Source organism: Cryptosporidium muris, genomic scaffold (genome assembly GCF_000006515.1).
Source record: "Cryptosporidium muris RN66 scf_1106632373453 genomic scaffold, whole genome shotgun sequence".
In the NCBI taxonomy this organism is placed as follows: domain Eukaryota; phylum Apicomplexa; class Conoidasida; order Eucoccidiorida; family Cryptosporidiidae; genus Cryptosporidium; species Cryptosporidium muris.
The window spans coordinates 275,361-295,291 of NW_002196570.1; the positions used below are offsets into that span (position 1 = coordinate 275,361).

The 19,931-nt window shown below is 24.7% G+C and overlaps 8 protein-coding genes across 8 annotated transcripts, besides 33 other annotated features; 3 read left to right on the plus strand and 5 right to left on the minus strand.

The window, feature by feature from the left end:
- Positions 1-114: 114 nt before the first annotated feature.
- Positions 115-136: a sequence feature (AT_rich).
- A 124-nt stretch (positions 137-260) lies between these two features.
- Positions 261-1,367, plus strand: CMU_038650 (developmentally regulated GTP-binding protein 2, putative; the record flags this gene model as incomplete). The annotated part of the gene is made up of 1 exon (XM_002139111.1): positions 261-1,367. The coding sequence occupies one exon, from the start codon at positions 261-263 to the stop codon at positions 1,365-1,367; it is 1,107 nt and encodes a 368-aa protein (XP_002139147.1).
- Positions 870-898: a sequence feature (AT_rich).
- Positions 1,368-1,454: a sequence feature (AT_rich).
- On the minus strand, positions 1,448-2,131 carry CMU_038660 (uncharacterized protein; the record flags this gene model as incomplete). Its single annotated transcript, XM_002139112.1, has 1 exon — positions 1,448-2,131. The coding sequence occupies one exon, from the start codon at positions 2,129-2,131 to the stop codon at positions 1,448-1,450; it is 684 nt and encodes a 227-aa protein (XP_002139148.1).
- Positions 2,132-2,290: 159 nt separating this feature from the next.
- CMU_038670 (asparagine synthase family protein) lies at positions 2,291-4,450 on the minus strand (the record flags this gene model as incomplete). The annotated part of the gene is made up of 1 exon (XM_002139113.1): positions 2,291-4,450. One exon carries the CDS (start codon positions 4,448-4,450, stop codon positions 2,291-2,293), a length of 2,160 nt encoding a protein of 719 aa, XP_002139149.1.
- A 38-nt stretch (positions 4,451-4,488) lies between these two features.
- Positions 4,489-4,555: a sequence feature (AT_rich).
- Positions 4,556-4,580: 25 nt separating this feature from the next.
- On the minus strand, positions 4,581-5,837 carry CMU_038680 (uncharacterized protein; the record flags this gene model as incomplete). Its single annotated transcript, XM_002139114.1, has 1 exon — positions 4,581-5,837. One exon carries the CDS (start codon positions 5,835-5,837, stop codon positions 4,581-4,583), a length of 1,257 nt encoding a protein of 418 aa, XP_002139150.1.
- Positions 5,358-5,383: a sequence feature (AT_rich).
- Positions 5,838-5,995: 158 nt separating the features above from the next.
- Positions 5,996-8,500, minus strand: CMU_038690 (uncharacterized protein; the record flags this gene model as incomplete). Its single annotated transcript, XM_002139115.1, has 1 exon — positions 5,996-8,500. One exon carries the CDS (start codon positions 8,498-8,500, stop codon positions 5,996-5,998), a length of 2,505 nt encoding a protein of 834 aa, XP_002139151.1.
- Positions 6,602-6,642: a sequence feature (AT_rich).
- Positions 7,129-7,149: a sequence feature (AT_rich).
- Positions 7,351-7,416: a sequence feature (AT_rich).
- Positions 7,455-7,503: a microsatellite.
- Positions 7,962-7,998: a sequence feature (AT_rich).
- Positions 8,501-8,683: 183 nt separating the features above from the next.
- Positions 8,684-8,704: a sequence feature (AT_rich).
- A 55-nt stretch (positions 8,705-8,759) lies between these two features.
- Positions 8,760-8,927: a sequence feature (AT_rich).
- Positions 8,928-9,123: 196 nt separating this feature from the next.
- Positions 9,124-9,162: a sequence feature (AT_rich).
- Positions 9,163-9,344: 182 nt separating this feature from the next.
- Positions 9,345-9,390: a sequence feature (AT_rich).
- Positions 9,391-9,416: 26 nt separating this feature from the next.
- Positions 9,417-9,463: a sequence feature (AT_rich).
- Positions 9,464-9,546: 83 nt separating this feature from the next.
- Positions 9,547-9,570: a sequence feature (AT_rich).
- Positions 9,571-9,615: 45 nt separating this feature from the next.
- Positions 9,616-9,733: a microsatellite.
- A 24-nt stretch (positions 9,734-9,757) lies between these two features.
- Positions 9,758-9,781: a sequence feature (AT_rich).
- A 2-nt stretch (positions 9,782-9,783) lies between these two features.
- Positions 9,784-9,860: a microsatellite.
- A 6-nt stretch (positions 9,861-9,866) lies between these two features.
- Positions 9,867-9,975: a sequence feature (AT_rich).
- A 132-nt stretch (positions 9,976-10,107) lies between these two features.
- Positions 10,108-10,138: a sequence feature (AT_rich).
- Positions 10,139-10,219: 81 nt separating this feature from the next.
- Positions 10,220-10,259: a sequence feature (AT_rich).
- Positions 10,260-10,365: 106 nt separating this feature from the next.
- On the minus strand, positions 10,366-10,947 carry CMU_038700 (thymidine kinase family protein; the record flags this gene model as incomplete). The annotated part of the gene is made up of 1 exon (XM_002139116.1): positions 10,366-10,947. One exon carries the CDS (start codon positions 10,945-10,947, stop codon positions 10,366-10,368), a length of 582 nt encoding a protein of 193 aa, XP_002139152.1.
- Positions 10,948-11,117: 170 nt separating this feature from the next.
- Positions 11,118-11,168: a sequence feature (AT_rich).
- Positions 11,169-11,232: 64 nt separating this feature from the next.
- Positions 11,233-11,269: a sequence feature (AT_rich).
- A 39-nt stretch (positions 11,270-11,308) lies between these two features.
- Positions 11,309-11,329: a sequence feature (AT_rich).
- Positions 11,330-11,498: 169 nt separating this feature from the next.
- Positions 11,499-11,537: a sequence feature (AT_rich).
- Positions 11,538-11,599: 62 nt separating this feature from the next.
- Positions 11,600-11,672: a sequence feature (AT_rich).
- A 145-nt stretch (positions 11,673-11,817) lies between these two features.
- CMU_038710 (uncharacterized protein) lies at positions 11,818-17,241 on the plus strand (the record flags this gene model as incomplete). Its single annotated transcript, XM_002139117.1, has 2 exons — positions 11,818-16,969; positions 17,045-17,241. The coding sequence occupies 2 exons, from the start codon at positions 11,818-11,820 to the stop codon at positions 17,239-17,241; spliced, it is 5,349 nt and encodes a 1,782-aa protein (XP_002139153.1).
- Positions 12,194-12,229: a sequence feature (AT_rich).
- Positions 12,714-12,788: a sequence feature (AT_rich).
- Positions 13,346-13,376: a sequence feature (AT_rich).
- Positions 17,242-17,285: 44 nt separating the features above from the next.
- Positions 17,286-19,158, plus strand: CMU_038720 (thrombospondin type 1 domain-containing protein; the record flags this gene model as incomplete). The annotated part of the gene is made up of 2 exons (XM_002139118.1): positions 17,286-18,548; positions 18,580-19,158. The coding sequence occupies 2 exons, from the start codon at positions 17,286-17,288 to the stop codon at positions 19,156-19,158; spliced, it is 1,842 nt and encodes a 613-aa protein (XP_002139154.1).
- An 81-nt stretch (positions 19,159-19,239) lies between these two features.
- Positions 19,240-19,320: a sequence feature (AT_rich).
- A 210-nt stretch (positions 19,321-19,530) lies between these two features.
- Positions 19,531-19,579: a sequence feature (AT_rich).
- A 108-nt stretch (positions 19,580-19,687) lies between these two features.
- Positions 19,688-19,740: a sequence feature (AT_rich).
- The last annotated feature ends 191 nt before the right edge of the window (positions 19,741-19,931 follow it).

Below are 19,931 nucleotides of genomic sequence, written 5' to 3' on the forward strand. Positions count from 1 at the left end.
ACCAGATATTTAGCAGATAGTATTATAATCTCCTATTATTTGTTAGTTTAACTTTTAAAATTTTGGTAATTCTGGTTATTTAAAGTATTACTTAAGGTAAAATTAAGCTACTTGATATAAAAATAAAAAAAAAATTGGCGCAATATTTTCACTAGGCGCCATGTACTATTAAATAATATTGTACCTTAGAAATTAATGGAATTGAGAAAATTCCTTTATACTTATTTAGACGATTTTCTTTAGATCTCTGAATCTACATAATGGGGATTTTAGAAAGGATAGCTGATATAGAGGCCGAAATGGCTAGAACCCAGAAAAATAAAAAAACTGAATATCATTTAGGTAGATTAAAGGCTCAATTGGCTAAATTGAGAACTGAACTAATTGAAGCTGGGAATAGCAGTAGCCATAAAGGAGAAGGGTTTGATGTTATAAAACAAGGTGATGCACGTGTTGTATTGATTGGATTTCCTTCTGTTGGTAAATCTACGCTACTATGTGAAACAACAGGTGCGGAAAGTGCAATAGCAGCTTATGAATTTACAACTCTTACATGTGTGCCAGGAGTAATGAAGTACAACAATGCTAAGATTCAACTTTTAGATCTACCGGGAATAATAGAGGGTGCAGCAAGTGGTAGAGGAAGAGGAAGACAGGTTATAGCAGTAGCTCAGTCAGCTGACCTAATTCTAATGGTTCTAGATTGTACTAAAGATGAGAGCCAAAAAAGAAAGTTAGAAATAGAATTGGAATCTATAGGAATAAGATTAAATAAGAGACCTCCAATGATAAGTATTAGACCTAAGAAAATAGGTGGAATAACCTTTAATTCAACTGTACCTTTGACTCACCTTAATAATAAGATGATCATAAATATATTAAATGAATATAAAATTTACAATGCAGATATTCTAATTAAAGAGGATTGTACTATTGATGATTTTATTGATTGTATTGAAGGTAATAGAAAATATATACCATGTTTATATGTATACAATAAAATAGATAATTTAAATATTCAGGAAATAGATGAACTTGCAAGAAGGTCAAACAGTGTAGTTATATCATCACAGAAACGTTGGAATCTAGATACAATGATAGAATTAATATGGGATAAATTGGGACTTGTTAGATTATATACAAAGAAGAAAGGTGAATTACCTGATTTTTCAGATCCTCTTATCCTAACTCCTCAAAGAGGAAATATTGATGTTGAGACAGTAGTTAGACTTATTCATAAGGATCTAATAAGTGAATTTAAACATGCTCTTGTTTGGGGCACAAGTGTTAAACATAATCCTCAATGTGTTGGGCTTACTCATAAATTAAATGATGAAGATGTTATACAGCTTGTGAAATCTAGGTAGTTTATTATATATATCTATATAATTAAGAGAATTAGTAATAAATGTCAAATTTAATAAGTTTTAAAATAAGTTTTCTTATATTATAATGAATCTTTGAATGCTTGCCTCATATTAGAAATAAATTTTCTTAGACAAATTGATCTATTATTTAACTTATTAGTTAAATCTTGAAATTCATGAATATAAGGTTCACAATGTACACCATTATAGCTTGATGTTTTCTCATTATAATATAAATCAAAATAAAATTCTCTGAGTGGATTATTAGCATCTATATAGATAAATGTAAATCTATTATTACCATTGACTTTATTAATATATAATCCTAAATTATCACTATATATTCTACAACTCTTCTCTCTTTCAGAAGATTGCATTTTTGCTATGTGTAAGTCATTTTCATATGCTGTTTTTTCACCTTCTAATCTATTTCTATCTTCAGCAATACGCATTTCAAGTTTTTGGACTTTTTCCAACATATTCTGCAAATTTGTATTAAGATGTTTTTGATATTGCTCTTGTTCACTTTCCATAACTCTTCTAATCTCAAATAATTCCTTTGAATCTCCAATTCTCTTTTGTAACCCATCAATCCTAACCTTAGCTTCCCGTATAAAATTCAAATTTATATTCACATTATTCTCAAAATCTCCCATATTATTAGCAATTGAGTTATTAATATTGTTGCACCACTCCTGAACTTTATTCTCTAAATTTGTAACTTCTTCATTTAATATATTGGACTTTAAAACATGGCTATCCATAATAATAAATATCAAGTATAATATCCTAGAGTTATATTAAGTTTATTAATAGAAATCCGAAATATCTCCTTTTCTTTAAAAGAAAAAAAGTCCATAATTAAAAATAATGCAATATAGTGGGGTATATTTATATTTATATAACCGCCAATACACCAACATCTATATTTCTAGATCTTTAACCCTAGATTTACAGTATATTGCAGTTGCAGTAGCTTTTCTATTACTATCAAAATGTTCCAAATTAGTTTGTCTTGTACTTCTAGTTCCAAATTGAATAGCTCTCTTTTTAAATTTCGTGGCAAATCTCAATCCCAATAAATTAGAAATATAACGTAATATTGGTTTTGTAGGTCCATTTTTCAATCCACTAATATTACAAAAATTAAGCTTCCCAATGACCTCAATTACATTAATCTGTAAAAATGGATAAAATGCTCCTTTACTTTGATATTTACATATTCTATCATCTCGTCCTAGATTTCTTATCCAAAGACGCCTAATATCCATTATCATCTCATCTCTAATACCTTGAATTCCACAGTGTTTTTTTGCAGTTATATGTCTACCATATCCACCTAAAAATTCATCTGCACCACTACCAATTAATATCCATTTACTTTGAGATTTATATAAAGATGAATCTCCACTTTTATAAATACAATTAATAGATTCTCCAGGTAAAATTGATAAATGATATAAATTTGATTCTAAATAATAATTCTTAGTATTAATATTTCTTGAAGTAGCAGGAATTCCCTTGAAATTAGTTGTTTTCATTTTATGAACTCTGCATGAACTTGAACAATTATCTACAATTAATAAACCTTGTTGTATCTTTCTACAACATGATTTACAACATTTATTAAAACACTTTGGATGTTGTCTAAAATAACAATAAGGACACTTTATTTTATGACTTTTATTATCTATATTATAATCTTTCTCAGTATTTTCATAAGAATTATCTTTCAATAAATTGATATCATATATGTTACACCAAAGTGTTTGATCATTTTGATTATTAATAATTTCATTCCACCACTCTTCCATATAAAATATTGGTTTGATTAATCTACCAATACCTTTTGTAGTAAAATATTCAACCGAGCCAATATTAAAATCCATATGAGTATTAGATGGATATATTTGTCCTAATATTATATTTTCTTCCTGAAATAAAGTATCTTTATTTGTATCTATACAAATAAATCTCAATTCAACATTATTATGTTTTAAAAAAGATTCCTGAAAAATTGATTTCAATTCATAATAACTACATAGACCGGTTAAACGATCTGGAGCTTCCTCTGGAGAAAATGTTGAGTTTAATAATTCAATTATAAAGTATATTTTGAATTCATCTAAATTAATTCCTTTATTCATATTCAATAGTTTATCTTTACATAATTTCTCATAATTATTAATTTCATAAAATAATGTCTCTAATACTAAGTAAGTAATTAAAGTACTATCTAAACCACCAGAAAACATTATTCCTATATATCCATAAATTCCTTCTTTATTAAAGGAATAACTTATCAGATCTCCCAACTTCAATATCATATTCTTCCTTAACTCATTTAATAAAAGATTTGCATCTTTACATATACCAAAATCTTCTCTAGTAGAATCTTTCATATTATTTAAATTAATATTCCAATATGAATTAGTATAATATGGTAATACTTCTTTCCATCCTATTATTTCAAATTCTAAGTTCTTCAGATTTAATATATAGAATCCCATAGGTGGCAATTCAATTGGCTTATACTCTTTACTTAAAAATATATTTTCATTAATAGCTGTTGATAATATTAGACCACCTTTACACATCCGTGTAATAAGTAAACTTGATGTACCAATTCTATCACGTCCAAATATTAAATACTCATCCATTTCATTCTTTTTATAATATCCTGCAAAACTGAAACCTATTCCTGAATTCTTTTCAATCTCACAGAATATATTCATTATATTACTTACTGTATTATATAGTGATTCCTGACTATTAAGGTTTATATTTTCTAGTATTATTCTATACTTTTCAATTTTACAAAAACCAGTCATTAGGTATTTAAAATAGCAATAATTTGCTTCTGAATATACTAAAAATAAATCAGATGTATCATTATTCCTAATATTGTATAAAATATCACCATTCTCAGTCTTTTCAAATTCCAATGTATTAGAAGTACTTTTATTTAATATACATATATCTTTCGATACATTGGGGATATATTCAAAGTCTTGTATTAGCTCACAGACATCAATAATGTTAAAATTAACTTGATATTTTGCTTTGAATTCAAGTTCAAACATTTCAGATTATGTCAAAAATATAAAGTTCCAATATCTCCTTTTTTATTCTTATAAAATATTTGCTATTTAATTATTTCATAAATTTAAAGTAACTATTTAAAAAAACGATTTGTATTTCTCCCTTCTTATTTCAAGTTACTTTTTTTCTTTTTAATAATGGTATTATCTTATCTATTATTCCTTTATATTTTGAAGAATTTGCAGTCTCTGCTTCTTTGGATTTATTATCTTCACTATCTTGTGATTTATTTTCACTCACTATTATTTTATCTTCAATATTTTCTAACTTATTCTCACTATCTTCATTGTCACCAAATAATTTTTGAGATCTCTCAATACTCTTCACTAAAGGGTCTACTTCAATAATCTGTAAAGTACCACCCTCATAATATAACTTTTGGCGCTCGCATTTTCTATCATATTCACTTTGTGAAATAGAAAGTAAAATTTCCAGATCCTCATATTTTTCAGAATTTTTGTCCCTTTTTTCCATTAATTTTTTTATTTCATCTAAAAGTGACCTTAATTCAACAAGAGTATTATTTGAATGCACTTTAATTTCTTCTTCTACCTTCTTAAGCTGTCTAATCGATTCTGCTGATCCTTCAAATGAAGAAAGAGTCAATTTGAATAATTTTTCTTCCAACACACTTTCTCTCAATCTTGTGCTTAGTATTTTTTCTTCAATTAAGTCTTTTCTACACTTAACTTTGACATTTCTGGATCTGTGATCTTCGAGTAATCCTTTAAGTAACTTCTTCATAGCCTTTACATCTTCTAGTTGATTTTGTACCATCTTATAATATGCATATATAGTTTTATATATATCCCATAATATATAATAACATGATTTTGAAAGTTCGCATAGATCGATCCATAAATCCTTATATTCAGATTCGCATGTTTGTATTTTATTAAATATTTTTATATAAAGTACTAACATCGATTTACGATTTTCTTCTAAGTTTTCAATTAATTGACTTAGACTAAATTCTCCTTCAATATTAAGCATAATATTATCTTCATATATTTTTTGAAATACAATATTAGAATTAGAAGCATATTCAAGAGAATCTACTAATGACTCAACTATATCAAGCTGAGTAGCTTGAAATTCTTCCTCAGGTCCATACTCTTTATTTTCAATATCAGATGTAATTCCCTTTGCTGATTCCCCAAATTCTCCAAGCCATAAAAATAATGAATTCAAATTTGGAAAGTAAATATTATCACTATATTTATTATTTGATCTATCACTCTCTTCACTTTGACTTGTTTCTGTTGTTTCAACCGAATTATTTCCGTGACACACTTTGTTAGTGTACAACCATATAAGTAATAATATCAAAATAAAACTACAATTACTTTTTGAATATAAGAATACCATTATGATGAGTGTAATATCGGATTTTTCATTTCTTTTAATATAGATCTATTAAAAAAAACAAAAATCAAAAGAAATTAACGCGCAATACCAGCTACATAATAATTTGGTTACTTTATAAAATATGAATTTTTCTTACTAATTATATTTTGTACTGTAAGTTAGGTATAAAATAATTGGTTATTATTTTCAGGGTCCCATTGTTGATTATTTAATGGATTAAATGGTATATTACCTGAATAGTCATAAATATTATTGATTGGATATTCTTCCATATGGGTATATTGACCATTTATGCCTAAATAATTTCCACTAAAGAAATCATTTGGAGGAGAGTTTAAGTATTCATATGGTTGAAATGTAGATGCTAAGGGTGGATTTGGAAAAGCTGGATATTGATTAGTATATTGATTTAGATAATCATTAGTATAGTCAACATAAAATTCATTTTGATTATTATTTGAATATAAATACTGCGAATTATTAGTATTATTTTGATATTTGTTGGGATTTGAATTAATATTATTGACTGTACTAATATTTTGTTGATTATCTGGATTATTATCTTGATTTTGAGAAATGTAAGTATTTTCACTTTGAAATATATCTTCGAGTAAATCTAATTGATTTACTTGCATTAAATTTCCCAATGATGTATCTAATGTTGATCTATCTAATGGGTAAATTGCACTATTTTCTGTATGTGGTATATTTTTTATTTTGTAACCTATACATTTGAAATGATTGGAAAAAGCTGAATTTTTACCATTAATAATATTAGTATAAAGATTATTTAATATTAAAATTACACTGTTTGCACTATTTTCTTCTGGATATATTAAAATATCGGTATTTATAACCGATATAAAACTAGAATTTAACTTTTGTTTTAGTTCTGTCGAAAATTGCACTAATTGTATTGAGCTACTATTTAATGAAATAGCTAAATAATATTGTAATTTATTCTTAACTTCAATTTCATCTTTTATTTTATCTAAAGGAATAATTTCCAAAGATATACTAATAGGAATTGTTTTTAAATTTGATTTACCATTATTATCATAACCAATTATAGTATTATATTCATTATGTTCCTTATATTTATTCATGTTAGATTCCAATAAATTAATTGACAACATTTTCGTATTAAACACGTTATTAAAGGGAACTTCATTATCTTCAAGCATTTGTTTAAGTTTTTTTATAGATGAGATATAATCATATACATTGATATTTACTTTTATACCAATTGGAAAGCATTTATTTTTTCTAAGAGATAAATTTGTAACTTTCCATATTTTAATAATATTAATATCTTGAGAACTAATATTCATTCCATTAGCTAATAGGTTAGTGAACCCCAAGTAAAAAGATTGCTTAATTAATGGTCTTTGTAAAGAATCATAATCAATATTTCTTATTTCCATATCAGTAACAATAGTATATTGCTTCTTTTCATCTATTATTTTATCTTGGTATATTGAATTTTTTGGCGACTTGATTTCTTGATCATAAGTATTTAATTTAGATTCATTTAAAAAATTTTGTTGAAAAATAAATATTTTATTTTTATCATTTATTTCTGAATTCACTAACTGAATATTATTCTTCACACTTCTGTTATTATTATTATTATTATTATTATTATTATTATTATTATTATTATTATACCCATATTTTGAAATTCGATATATATCTTCATTTCCATAGATTCGTGATGTTTTTGGTATAAACTTATTTGGAAGAATCTCTTGATTATTAACTTTTTCATCAGAAACTAAAGATATTTCAGGTTTAGAACTTCCATCTTTAATATCATATAATTTACCACTATTATGTAAAGGTGGAAATGGAATATTTGATATATTATTAACTGGAGGAACTTTTTGTATTGAACTTTTACTTATTTTATCTTTAAATGATTCTTTTAGCTTATTTTCTTGTGGTAAATCTGGAAATGTAAAACCTACAAGAGATTGTTTCAAGCTTCTTAATGATGAATTTTCTTTTATTTTTTTCTTAATCAAATAAATTAAAGAACCTTTACAAGAACATTTTATATGTTTCTTCTTTTTATTTTCAATTTTTTCATTATCAGAAATTATATCTGAACTCCTTTTATGTTCCATAATATATATATTACCTTTATTTTTAATAATATTATCATTACTAGTAAATCCATTATCTACAAATTCCTCATATTTACAGAACTCTTCAGACCATTCATAGGTCATATTTTGTAATCCTTGGCAAATATATTCATCTTTATTCAAATTATTCCATATATCGAGACTTGTTTCTGTATTATTTAATATTGCGATAATATCTACATTACTGCTATTTAGATCATTTATTACTGCAAATGTATCATTTTTTATTTGAATTTTAACTTTATCTAATATATCCAAAAATAATTTTTTTGGAGACAAAATAGTTGTCTTTATTTGATCAGTATTAGGGGCCTGAAATTTCTCTAAGCTAGAAATATATTTAAGCGATTCATTTCCAAATGAATCAAAAAATAAAAATTCTTTATCCAATGATTTCCAGCTATTTTTTAAAATATAAAGTAGATTATTTGGATTACCACCTTTATATTGTTCAGTTCCATTAGCCCATACTCCACTTGTAAAGGAAAATGCTACTAATAGGCTTACAAAGTGCATTTTTTAGGAAAAAAAATATATATACCCTTATAATTTCCCTGTATCATAAATATCTGGTTGGATAAAATCATTTTTTTTCTTTAATTCTATTACATATTAGGGTTTAGTCACTTGTCCATACCCTTTAGGAATAGGTCACATGCATGCAGCAACATAATATCACGGATAAATGCAGTAGGCGCCAAATTTATAAATAAATATTAACTTCGAAAAAGTACTTTTAAAATAATCACAAAGAAAAAAAAATTACCTTAGAATCTAAATAATAAATTTATTATCTTATATTAAAAATTTAATATTAATAATTTTTAATGACAGATGGAATTCAAAATAAATAGAAATATTTTATATTTTTCATTTTTGTGTCAATATATTATTTAATTATTAGATTAAATCTTATTAAATATATTTATTAATTAAATAAATTCTATTGGATATTAAGTATATGTACTTTCCTTGTAATATAACTTTATAGAAGGTTAAGTTACAATCTAATCATCTACATATTTATTGATATTCAATACTGTTAAAATTATTATTTCTGTCAATAAATTAACAAACCAATTGGAGCTATAATTAAACAATTAATTGTTAATATAAAGTTTATATGGTCTTAAGTGAAGTATTATTATATTATATTTAATGATTTATAACTATTTAATGAGAAAATAATACAGCTAAAGAAAAATGACAATTCTGAATTTTATAAACATAAATATAATCTTACAAATAGTGTTGACAAGACTTATAATACTAAAAATATATAGAGATTAAAATTAAGATCTTATTTATAACTTAATAGTTCAATGAGAAAAAATAATTTACTAAAAATCACTCTAACTTGAAATATTTGATTTTATTAAAATTCAAAGATATAAATTATATATATTGGATATTATACAACAGATAATCTTGGTTATATTTATTTTAAGAAAATATAAAATAAATTTATTTAAATAATAAGAGTTTTTACTAATGTAACTATAGTATAGCTATGAACTATTTTGTATTTTAATAATATACCACTGATTAAATATAACTTAGAGTATTAAATTATATATTTTAAATTAGATTACTTCATATTACTGAAAAGAGTTATCTAGAGGTATTTATTAAAGATAATACATTATCTTCAATAGCATAATATTTATAACTATAGCATATTAGCTATAAGTAATATAAAATATTAAACTAAATTTACAATTTAATATAAAATATTCTAAATTAATATAAATTAGTGATTTTTCAAGATAAAGGTAATAAAAATTTTATAAATTAATTCTTTATTATTGATATCTTTATTATTGATATCTTTATTATTGATATTGTAAGTACATTATTCTTAAATATTACTGTTATTCTACACTTTAATATATAAACCTTTAAAAAGAATTATATATATCGATATTTCTAATTCAAATATTTAAATATACTTTATAGATTTTAATTTACTATTAAGTAATAAGTAATTTAAAGATTTATCATAAATCTTGATATAAATACTTAAGTGTATTGTATTTGCAATATCTCTCAAAGATTAATATTCTATTTAAAATTTAGAATAAAGATACCATTTATATATTAAGAATAAAATACCACTAGGAAACAAATATAATATAGTAATTTATTAAATATTAAGTACTTCATAATATTTTACAAAATATATGATACATTGTTCCAGATTAAAGTTCACATACTTTTTTCATGGGTGGACTTTTGAATATAAGTATATAGAATTTATATAATATTAAATAAATATCATTGGTCCCATTTTATTCAATATAGAAAATAGTTCAAATGAATAATATTAAAATATACAAAATATGTTATTGGTATTATTTTTATTTCGAATTTTATAAACCATGTTATTGCTTTGATACCTTTAGCATGTAGTGTTCACGGCATACAGAAACATAACTTTCATTACCACCAATTTTAATTTGTTCACCATCTAAAACAACATCACCACATTGATCAATTCTCATAGTCATTGTTGCCTTCCTACCACAATGACAGATAGTTTTAACTTCAATTAATTTATCACACCAAGCTAATAAATATTGACTTCCTTCAAATAATTCTCCTCTAAAATCAGTCCTTAATCCATAACATAAAACAGGTATTTTTAATTTGTCTACTACATTACAAAGTTGTTTAACTTGTACTTTAGATAAAAATTGACACTCATCAATTAATATACAATCTAATTTCTTTTTATTATTTTCTATGTCAATTTCATCATATAAATTCGTATCAAGTGAATATAAATTAGCTTCCTTTGATAAACCAATTCTAGAACTAATTATTCCTACTTCTGTACGGTTATCTATTTTAGCTGTATATAACATTGTTCTCAAACCACGTTCTTTATAATTGTAAGAAGATTGTAATAGTAATGTTGTCTTGCCTGCATTCATTGCAGAATAATAAAAGTATAAACGAGCCATTCTATTAATTTAGAAAGTTATTTAAATTAATTTATCTCAACTTCTACATAAATTTTCTACTATAAATCAAGTATGTAGAAACAATTATTTAGAATGAGGTTAACATGAAGTATGACCGCATATATGTCCACTTTATATTGTAAAATTGAGGGTAACTTTTTAACAAATGCATATTTTAATTTAATATTTATCAATTTAAGATCTAATTATATTAATTTTAAGTAGTTTTTATGTAATATAATCCAAAATATCATCTTTAATCAATAGCATGGGAATTCAATGATCATAATAAATTATCTAATATTTGAATATATATTAAAAAGATTAACACAAAAAAACTTATCTATATTTGTTGTTGTACAATAATATTTATTTATATATTCTCAAACATTTATATTTAACTATGTAAATTCAATGTGAATATATAATGTTATCAATATATAAAATCTAAAGGAGATCTTAAAATATTTGATATTCCTTATAAATATAAGTTTGTAAATATATCTGTTAATAGAATATGAAGAGATTTTATTCTCACAGTAAATTAGAAGTTATTTATTTTAATAATTTTTTAGTATAAAGATTTAATTGAAACTTTGGATATATTTTGAAAAGGATTATTGTAAGATCATTCTATTACAATAAGTTTCTCAAATTAAAATTTTAATAATAAGCTTTCTTAATTATAATTTCATTATAACAAATAGTTTTTTATTTTTTTTATAGTTAAATGTTAAGTAATTAGACAATTATAATCCTTTTTATACATCTTTTATTCTGCATACCGTTGTTACTAGCTACACACAAACATATACCGGTATCGATCCGGTTTTTTTTGTGAATGAATTTATTTAAAAAAATGAAAATAGGATGAATTTTAATTTTAATGATGCTCCAAGTGAGTTTGATATGCAGTTTTTAGATGCATCTGAAGTTTTAGAGGTAGACTTAACTAAAAATAAAGATAATATTACGGAACTTTCAAATTCAAAAAGATTGGAATTTAAACTAACTAAAAAGAAAAGGCTAAAACAAAAAGTAAGAGTTAATGGTAGGAATAAGCTAAAATCTAAGGTAATATCTGTAAATAATGATGCCATATTATCGTCTGATTCTGATGGATTTATAGTACCAGATGATGCTCCTATACCACCAGATTGGGAATATAATTTTGCTCTTCCTATTACAAAACATGATACAGCTTTTTATAGAAAAGTAGACAATTTGATTGATATGAATTCAAGTGATAATAATATAAGAAATAAAAATGTATATTTATATAGTTCTGAAGAAGAAATTGATGATTCTGAAGGGATAAAGAATATATTGCGAAGAGAAAGAAGGAAGAAAAAAAGGAGAAATTGTAATTTAAAACTTGAATATTCAGATGGTAATGGTCTATCTTCATTATTAAATTTATATGAAAGGAATATAAATAAAGAAAATTTTGAGAATGAAAATGAAAATACACCTTTTGAAATAGTTCACAATTTAGTAGCAGGAGATGATACACCTATTTTTTGTAATGATTCTGATGAAAATAGCAATTCAGATGATAATTATTTGTTACCTCCAGAATATTTAGAGTTTAACTCTAAAAATAGTAGAATTTTTGAAAATATGGACAATCAAGTGGGGACAAATCAATTAGCTGACAATGATTTAGAAGATGATTCAATTAATAATTTAGATAATGAACTGGATTTAGTTTTGAGCAGAAATTTGTCTACTTTAGATGACTGGCTTTTATGGGATAATTTAGTTGCAAATTATATTGATAATTTAATAAAATGTATGGATATTTATGATATTATTAATTTAAAATGTTTAAATATAAATATCCATACAGAATCTAAAGAATTATATTCAATTAGATCTTGGGATTTATTAATTGAAGCTTTAGAAATGAATTTATTTTTAGTATTGAATAAAGAAAATTCTAATGATACATATGAAAAGGAAGACGAATTTCAAGATGATTCATTATTTTCAAGAATTTTTTATTATATGAAATGTTTATTTGAAAATTTATCAACAGATTATCAAGTTGAAGTAAAGAATAATAATTTAGCAGAATTACAACGAAATCATATTAAAGTATTAAGTATATCTAAGGAAATTTTCGATAGTTTAAAGCACAACTCAATAAATAATGAGAAGAAACTATGCCTATTAATTCTAATTATTCGTATAATAATCAGGATAGAAAGAAATATATTAAATTTATTGAGTAAGTCTATTAACTTTGACAATATAAAGTCAAATAATAGTAATGGTACAAACATAAAATTTTCAAAACCATTACGTCAGCTTATAAAAGATATATTTTATTACTTTATTGATGGGTTTATATCTGATAAGATTGAAAAGTCAGATGTTTTTTATTTTAAATTCCAAGTAATTATTTTTTTAAATATTTTAATATATAAGACAAATATCAGCAATTGGATATTAGATATTCAAAATAATTTGCAATTTTTTGAAAAAATTATGTTAATTTTCAGAATATTTCTCCATCAGTATTTTGATTTGGAAATTTCAAGTTTAGAGAGTATAAGTGACATTTTACCTTTAAAGTTTATAAGTATTTCATTAGAGAAAGAAATTAAAAGTAGTGTTACAATTAGAAAGATGATGATATTTGGTAATATTCTTCGATATACATCTTTATATATAGGTCAAAGTTCCGAATTATCTCTTTGGTTAAATTGGATAGATAATTCTGGGTTAATTTCGTACTTAGCTCCTAAAAATTTTGATTATTCAAACAGTATTTTATGGTGTATTCAGATTTGGTTATTTCGTGATCAACTTTATCATCAATCAATGTTGGAAATAATTTATTTCAATTTTTACTTAGATGATTGCTTCACAAAATTGATATCTACTAAAGAAAGTGGTATTTCAGTTTTATCTACTATTTCTAATTTTTTGGATATTGATGTTGAATTAAAAAATTCATACATAAAATTTGATCAATTATTATTAAAAAAAGACAAATTGAAATTTTCTCCATTATTAGCTATTATAAGCGAACTTTATCTTCATATGTACTCAATATTACTATTTAGCACTTTAAAAGGTATTGGTGATAATAGGGATAATTTGAACAACCAACAACAGCTGCAGAAAAATTGGACACTATTACAAACTTTTTCTCAGAGATATTTATTGAGAAAATTTGGAGAAAATAATGATTTATCTATATATCTTACCATGTTTATGACACGATTTTTACTAACAACTATATTAGAAAATATATTATATCATATTTCTGAAAATACAATGACAATAAACCAGAAACATTGTAATTCCACTATAATTACATTTTATTTAAAAGAAATGGCAAATCTTTCGGAAATTTACACAGAAAATTCAGACAGTATAGTTAATATGTTAATATCTGAAGCAGCAGTATCACAGAATGAAGAGGATACTGCAAGATTTCATGAAGGGACAGTTTTTGTTAGGCAACTTAATATATTGAAACAAATAAGATATTTGAAATTTTATACTAAACCCTTTTTATATGAATCAGGAGGAACCTATGATTTAGCAAGAAATATTGCTAATATTATAATTGAAACATTGGATGACTTAATACATAATTTTTATCAAATATGTGATATGATAAATCTACAATATTTAGGTGATTGCAACAAAGCTATTAATGAACAAATTACAATTAATATCCGAATATATACATTAAAAATGTTTTTATTAAAGAATACATTATTTTCCAACCTTAAAAATATATCTAAAATTTTGCAAAATCTCTTTGAATATTCAACAAGTTTAGAAAATTTCACTTTATCAAGAACTGAAGAAAATTGTATTATATGCTCTAAAAGTACAGATTTTAAACATAACTTGAAAATATCTCCAAATAGTAAATCAATTAGTTTATCTTTTATCTCAAAAGTGACTGAATTTATAAACAAAGTCATATTAAAATTTATCAAATCTCTATATTTAATTACTAGTACTAGTCTAAATATTTATTCCAAAATATCAAAGACAAATAATACTGAATCAAGAAGTTCTTGTAAACACAAAAAGTGTATCAGTTATTTTAACAAAAACTTCCAGCTTTTGGACTTAGAAGAATCAGAAGATGGATTTACTGGCATTTTGGTGAGTATAAATTCAACATTTGTAGCATTAATACTTACTTTATGTGCAAACTCAGATGAAAAAGCAAAATTTATTTATAATATGTCATATTTATCAGTATATTTATGTGAAATTAATTACATTTCCCAGAAAATTGAACAAGTAAAGCATGATCATAGTAAAATATCAGTCAATATTTATTTAATACTTCTTTCATCATTAGAACATTTAACTTCAAAACTAAATATTAAAGAAGATAAAGTAACTTTGAAACAAATTTCATTACTCTTATTACTTAAATTTCTATATATACTTGGAGCCATTGATGTTATAAAATTAAATCCTTATAAATTATATAGTTTCATCAGATCAATATCTGTCAAATTGGGTATTTATGAAGAAAACATGTATTCACATTATGAAAATAATATAAATCCTACTATTTTATTTGAAAAATTAAAAATTGATTTCGTTAAAATGGTACTAAAGTATTATAGTTCAATACTTTCATGTGACACATTGTCACTAAGTAATTCTTGCTGGAATGAAAGTCTTACAAAAGCCTTAAGAAGTTCAATTAATTACTTCTCTAATAAATATAGTGATTTGTATGCATCAAACTGGTGTAAAATATTTTTTCATTATCTACTATTTATAGGTATACCTATTTCATTTAATGAATATTCTTGGTTTAAGGATGTAACACTGGGACCAAACAAAGAGCATTTCCGATTCTTCATGTGTAACTGTAAAGAGGGACTCATTTCAGGTATTATAACTTCTGGAATAGATAGGTCTACTGATGGTTCACTTTCTATTAAATGGAAATACTCAGTAAATTCTGTTAAAGGATATATTGCACTTTTGCAACGCAAGTATAATTCAGATACATCTGAATATTACTCTAAATCATTAAATAAAGTTATCAATATTTCACACCCTACAAATTGGATATTAAGTTCACTTATAGAACATATATATATTCCACTGTACTTATGCTTGGGCTTTGGAAAATTTCGTTTCGATCTCTGGGGCTCCTTATTAAGTATCCCAATTTCTCAGCTATTAATTGAAAGGACAAAGATTAAAGATGATATTAATACTCAGTTGCTACTTAATATCCCATTTATTTGCCTTAAAGGTTTGCTCAATATTATAGAGAATAATATAAATATCAGTTTTCAATACCCAGAAATATGGATAATTCTCGCATTCAATTTCCTAATTGATATGAATAGACTTTTTTACTTGTCATATTTTCAAGCTATTTTCCAATCATATATTCAAGATTATGATCAAACTTATTTAATACTAATATTAAGGTTAAATATATCAATAATTCTACTCTCTACAAAATTTTTCAAATTATTAGACAAAGATGATGATATCAGTAAAATATTGTATAATAGCATTCGTTCTATTTACGATATATTTACTGAGTTTACGCATTATCTATTAAGAATATTCATTGATGTACTTCTAGATAATAAAAAAGAATATTATTTTGTCTTTGAGTTAAAAGATACAAGTGTTGATTGGATAAACATTGTTGGTAATATTCAAGAGCAAAATATATCGTTTAATTTAAATACCAGTCTTGATCTAGTTGGAAATGACTATATTACAAATTTTATTGATCAATCACACACATTAACATCTATTTTAAGTCAATGTAAGATTATTTTAGCCATAGAAAAAGATACACTTTCTAATGACATTGCCGAACTATATCCATGCCTAGAAGAATCAATAGAAACACATATCTTTGACTATTTCTTCTGTTTGAATATGTTAATATCTCCAAAGGACAATTTCTTAAATACTTTAGGAATAGAATACGAACAAGCTCAGTTGGATTATATAAACAATGAGTATTTAGAGTATCAAAATAAATGGCATAAAACAGCGGGTGAATTCTACAAGTGACATTTCTTTTTGTTTAAAAGAAAATCTATTAAAAAGTGTATAATATGATATTCTGTAGTAGCTAGGAAATATGTATCATATATGAGACAAATTATCCGCTATTATTATATTTTCTTAATAACAATTTTATGCATTCTAAACAAAATAGCAGTACCTGGTAAGATACACACAAAAGAGCGGGAGAGAATGGTGGCAGCAGCAATCCGTAGTATATACTTAGAAATGTGCGATACTGACACTAGTAAAATCTTTTAAGAAAATTAATGTTATATGAATAAAGCACTTAAGATAAACTGGAAATGTTTATTTGGCCTATAGTATGGACCTTGAGAGTAGTGACACTATTTTTGTTATGCTTCATTTATGCCGATAACACAAAATTTAGTACTGAAAAACAAAATGGGCTAATACTTGACAATGTAGTAGTTGGGGGATACTCAGCTAATGAAAGTAACATTGATATTTGTAGGGAACTTTATCCTAAATATGGTCAACTATTCCCCTCAGATTTCCAATTTATGTGTTTGCTACCAACGGGAGGTTTATATAATACTAGAGATGATTTATTGGATATTGAATATATAAGAACTGAGCAAGAAGATATATATTCAACAAATAAAATAAATCGTGGTAAATTTTCTGAAAAGATGGTTGATTCATTGGAAATTCAAGATAGTTCATTGACTGGTACTTATAGTCTTACTAAGGCTTCGCATTATACTGTTTTGGAAAGCTCAGATAATATATCTACATCATTTAAAGCATATTATTTTGGTTTGAATGAATATTTACTTTCTAATAAAGATGAATTTTCATTATATAATCCTCAGAGTCAACTTCTCACTCCAATTAAAATATTTGAACAAGGAGTATTAAGCAACCATACACCTCTAAACTACTTAGCAAATATAAATAATCCATATATATATTATATAACAGATCAGGGAAGTTACTCACTTGAAACATGGCCAATAAATCATATGGTATTTATTTGTGGATACTTTATGAATGGGCTATTTACGGTAACAGTTACTGGGATATCCCCAACACGTATATATTATTCTGTTACATTAAATAGTTATCTTCAAACAATTACTACAGCATGCTCAGATGAGAATGGTATTGTTTTAAATAAAATTGATAGTTCAAATTGGATATTAAGTAGTGGTGATTGGATAGAGCTTACAATTGTACGTAGATATTATGGTTTTATTTTATTTACCAATGGCTATAGAAGATATCTTCTAGATATGCAAGATTGCTGGTCAGATCCACTCAAAGTTATAAAAGTGGATAATGGTTATTCAGCTATTATTATTCCTTCTATTGAAGATTGCAAGGTGACTCAATGGAGTGCTTGGACTACTTGCTCCAAGTCTTGCTCTGTAGGCTCGAAAGTACGTAGAAGAGACGTAATAATGCCACAAATGAACAACGGAACAGCTTGTCCATTATTAATTGAGTCTAGAGAATGTAATGAAGATATTTCATGTTCTAATTGTATCTATGGATCTTGGTCATCATGGTCTTCTTGCTCTGTATCTTGTGGAACTGGTACATCAGTAAGGACAAGAGATATACTTAAGGTCTTAGAAAAAAGGTGCCAATTGCAATAAGACATTTGAAATGAATACTTGCAATACATTTCAATGTCCAACTAATTGTGTATTATCTCAGTGGTCTGAATGGAGCATCTGCTCAGCTACGTGTGGTCAGGGTGTTCAACTGAGCTCTAGAATAACTATATTATCTCAAAGTGATGGTGGTAATTGCCCTGATAATCTATCAAGAACACAAAGTTGTATGATTAAAATTTGTACTTTACCCTGTGTTCCTAACCCATGTCTTCATAATGGTAAATGTACAAGCTTACCACATAGCAAATTTATATGTAGTTGTAGTGAATTTTATCAGGGTGAAATTTGTGATGAATTCATTATTCCATGGTGGATTTATCCAATATTTATAATTATTGGGTTCTTCATGGCTGGGACAATCTATAGACTTTTCATTGCTAATTATACTGTAACAACAGCAGAGTCTGCTAATTATGGAGATGAACAATTAGATGCTCAACCGTTACCACAATCAAGTAATATTCCCCCTCCAAATTATTCAGCCCAAGAAGATCCATATCTTTTTGGTCTTGATAATTCTGAGTGGCAATATTAATTTTGGTAAATTAATTTCAAAATTCAATGAAATTTATTGGTTAAATCAAGCTTTTAGATATTTTTATAAGAGTCATAAATCTTATATTAATTTCATATATAAATAAATTTATTTAAGATATTCATTATATCAAAGATATTATTGTAACTTTATAAAATTTATCATCTTTAATTGTCCTAATTATAGAGTATATAATCAAACTTTTTATGAAATTATTTAATTCAACTTTTACAATTTTATATGTAATTTACATCATAAAAAAATCATTTGAATATTTCAAAAATAATTGCTTCTCTATATATTGAAAATTTCAAATACCCAAATAACTCAAATTTTGGAGGAAATTGGAGTTCCGAATATATTAAGTGTCTCAATTAATGATTTATATTAAATAGAAACTATTAATTATTATTCAATTTAAGTATTAGCTTAAATTAACCAAATAGTTTTTTTTATAAATACAACACGGTTCTAGCTGGGTGAAATATCTTTATAATTTATATTAATTTCTTTTTCTCAGTTTCAATACTTTAATATTATATATAATCTAAGTATTATATTTCTTTATTTTTAGATTTATTAGCCGATTGCTCCAGATTCAAAACAAAAATTAGATTTATATAATTCCAAAAGTCTTATATAATCTATTAATACTTATCTACCTATCTAATTTGAAAATAAACAATTTCTTGAACACACTACTACTTGGTAGTTTTTCTACTCAACTAAATATCATTTATATAGACTAGACTTGATAATAATTCATACTATTA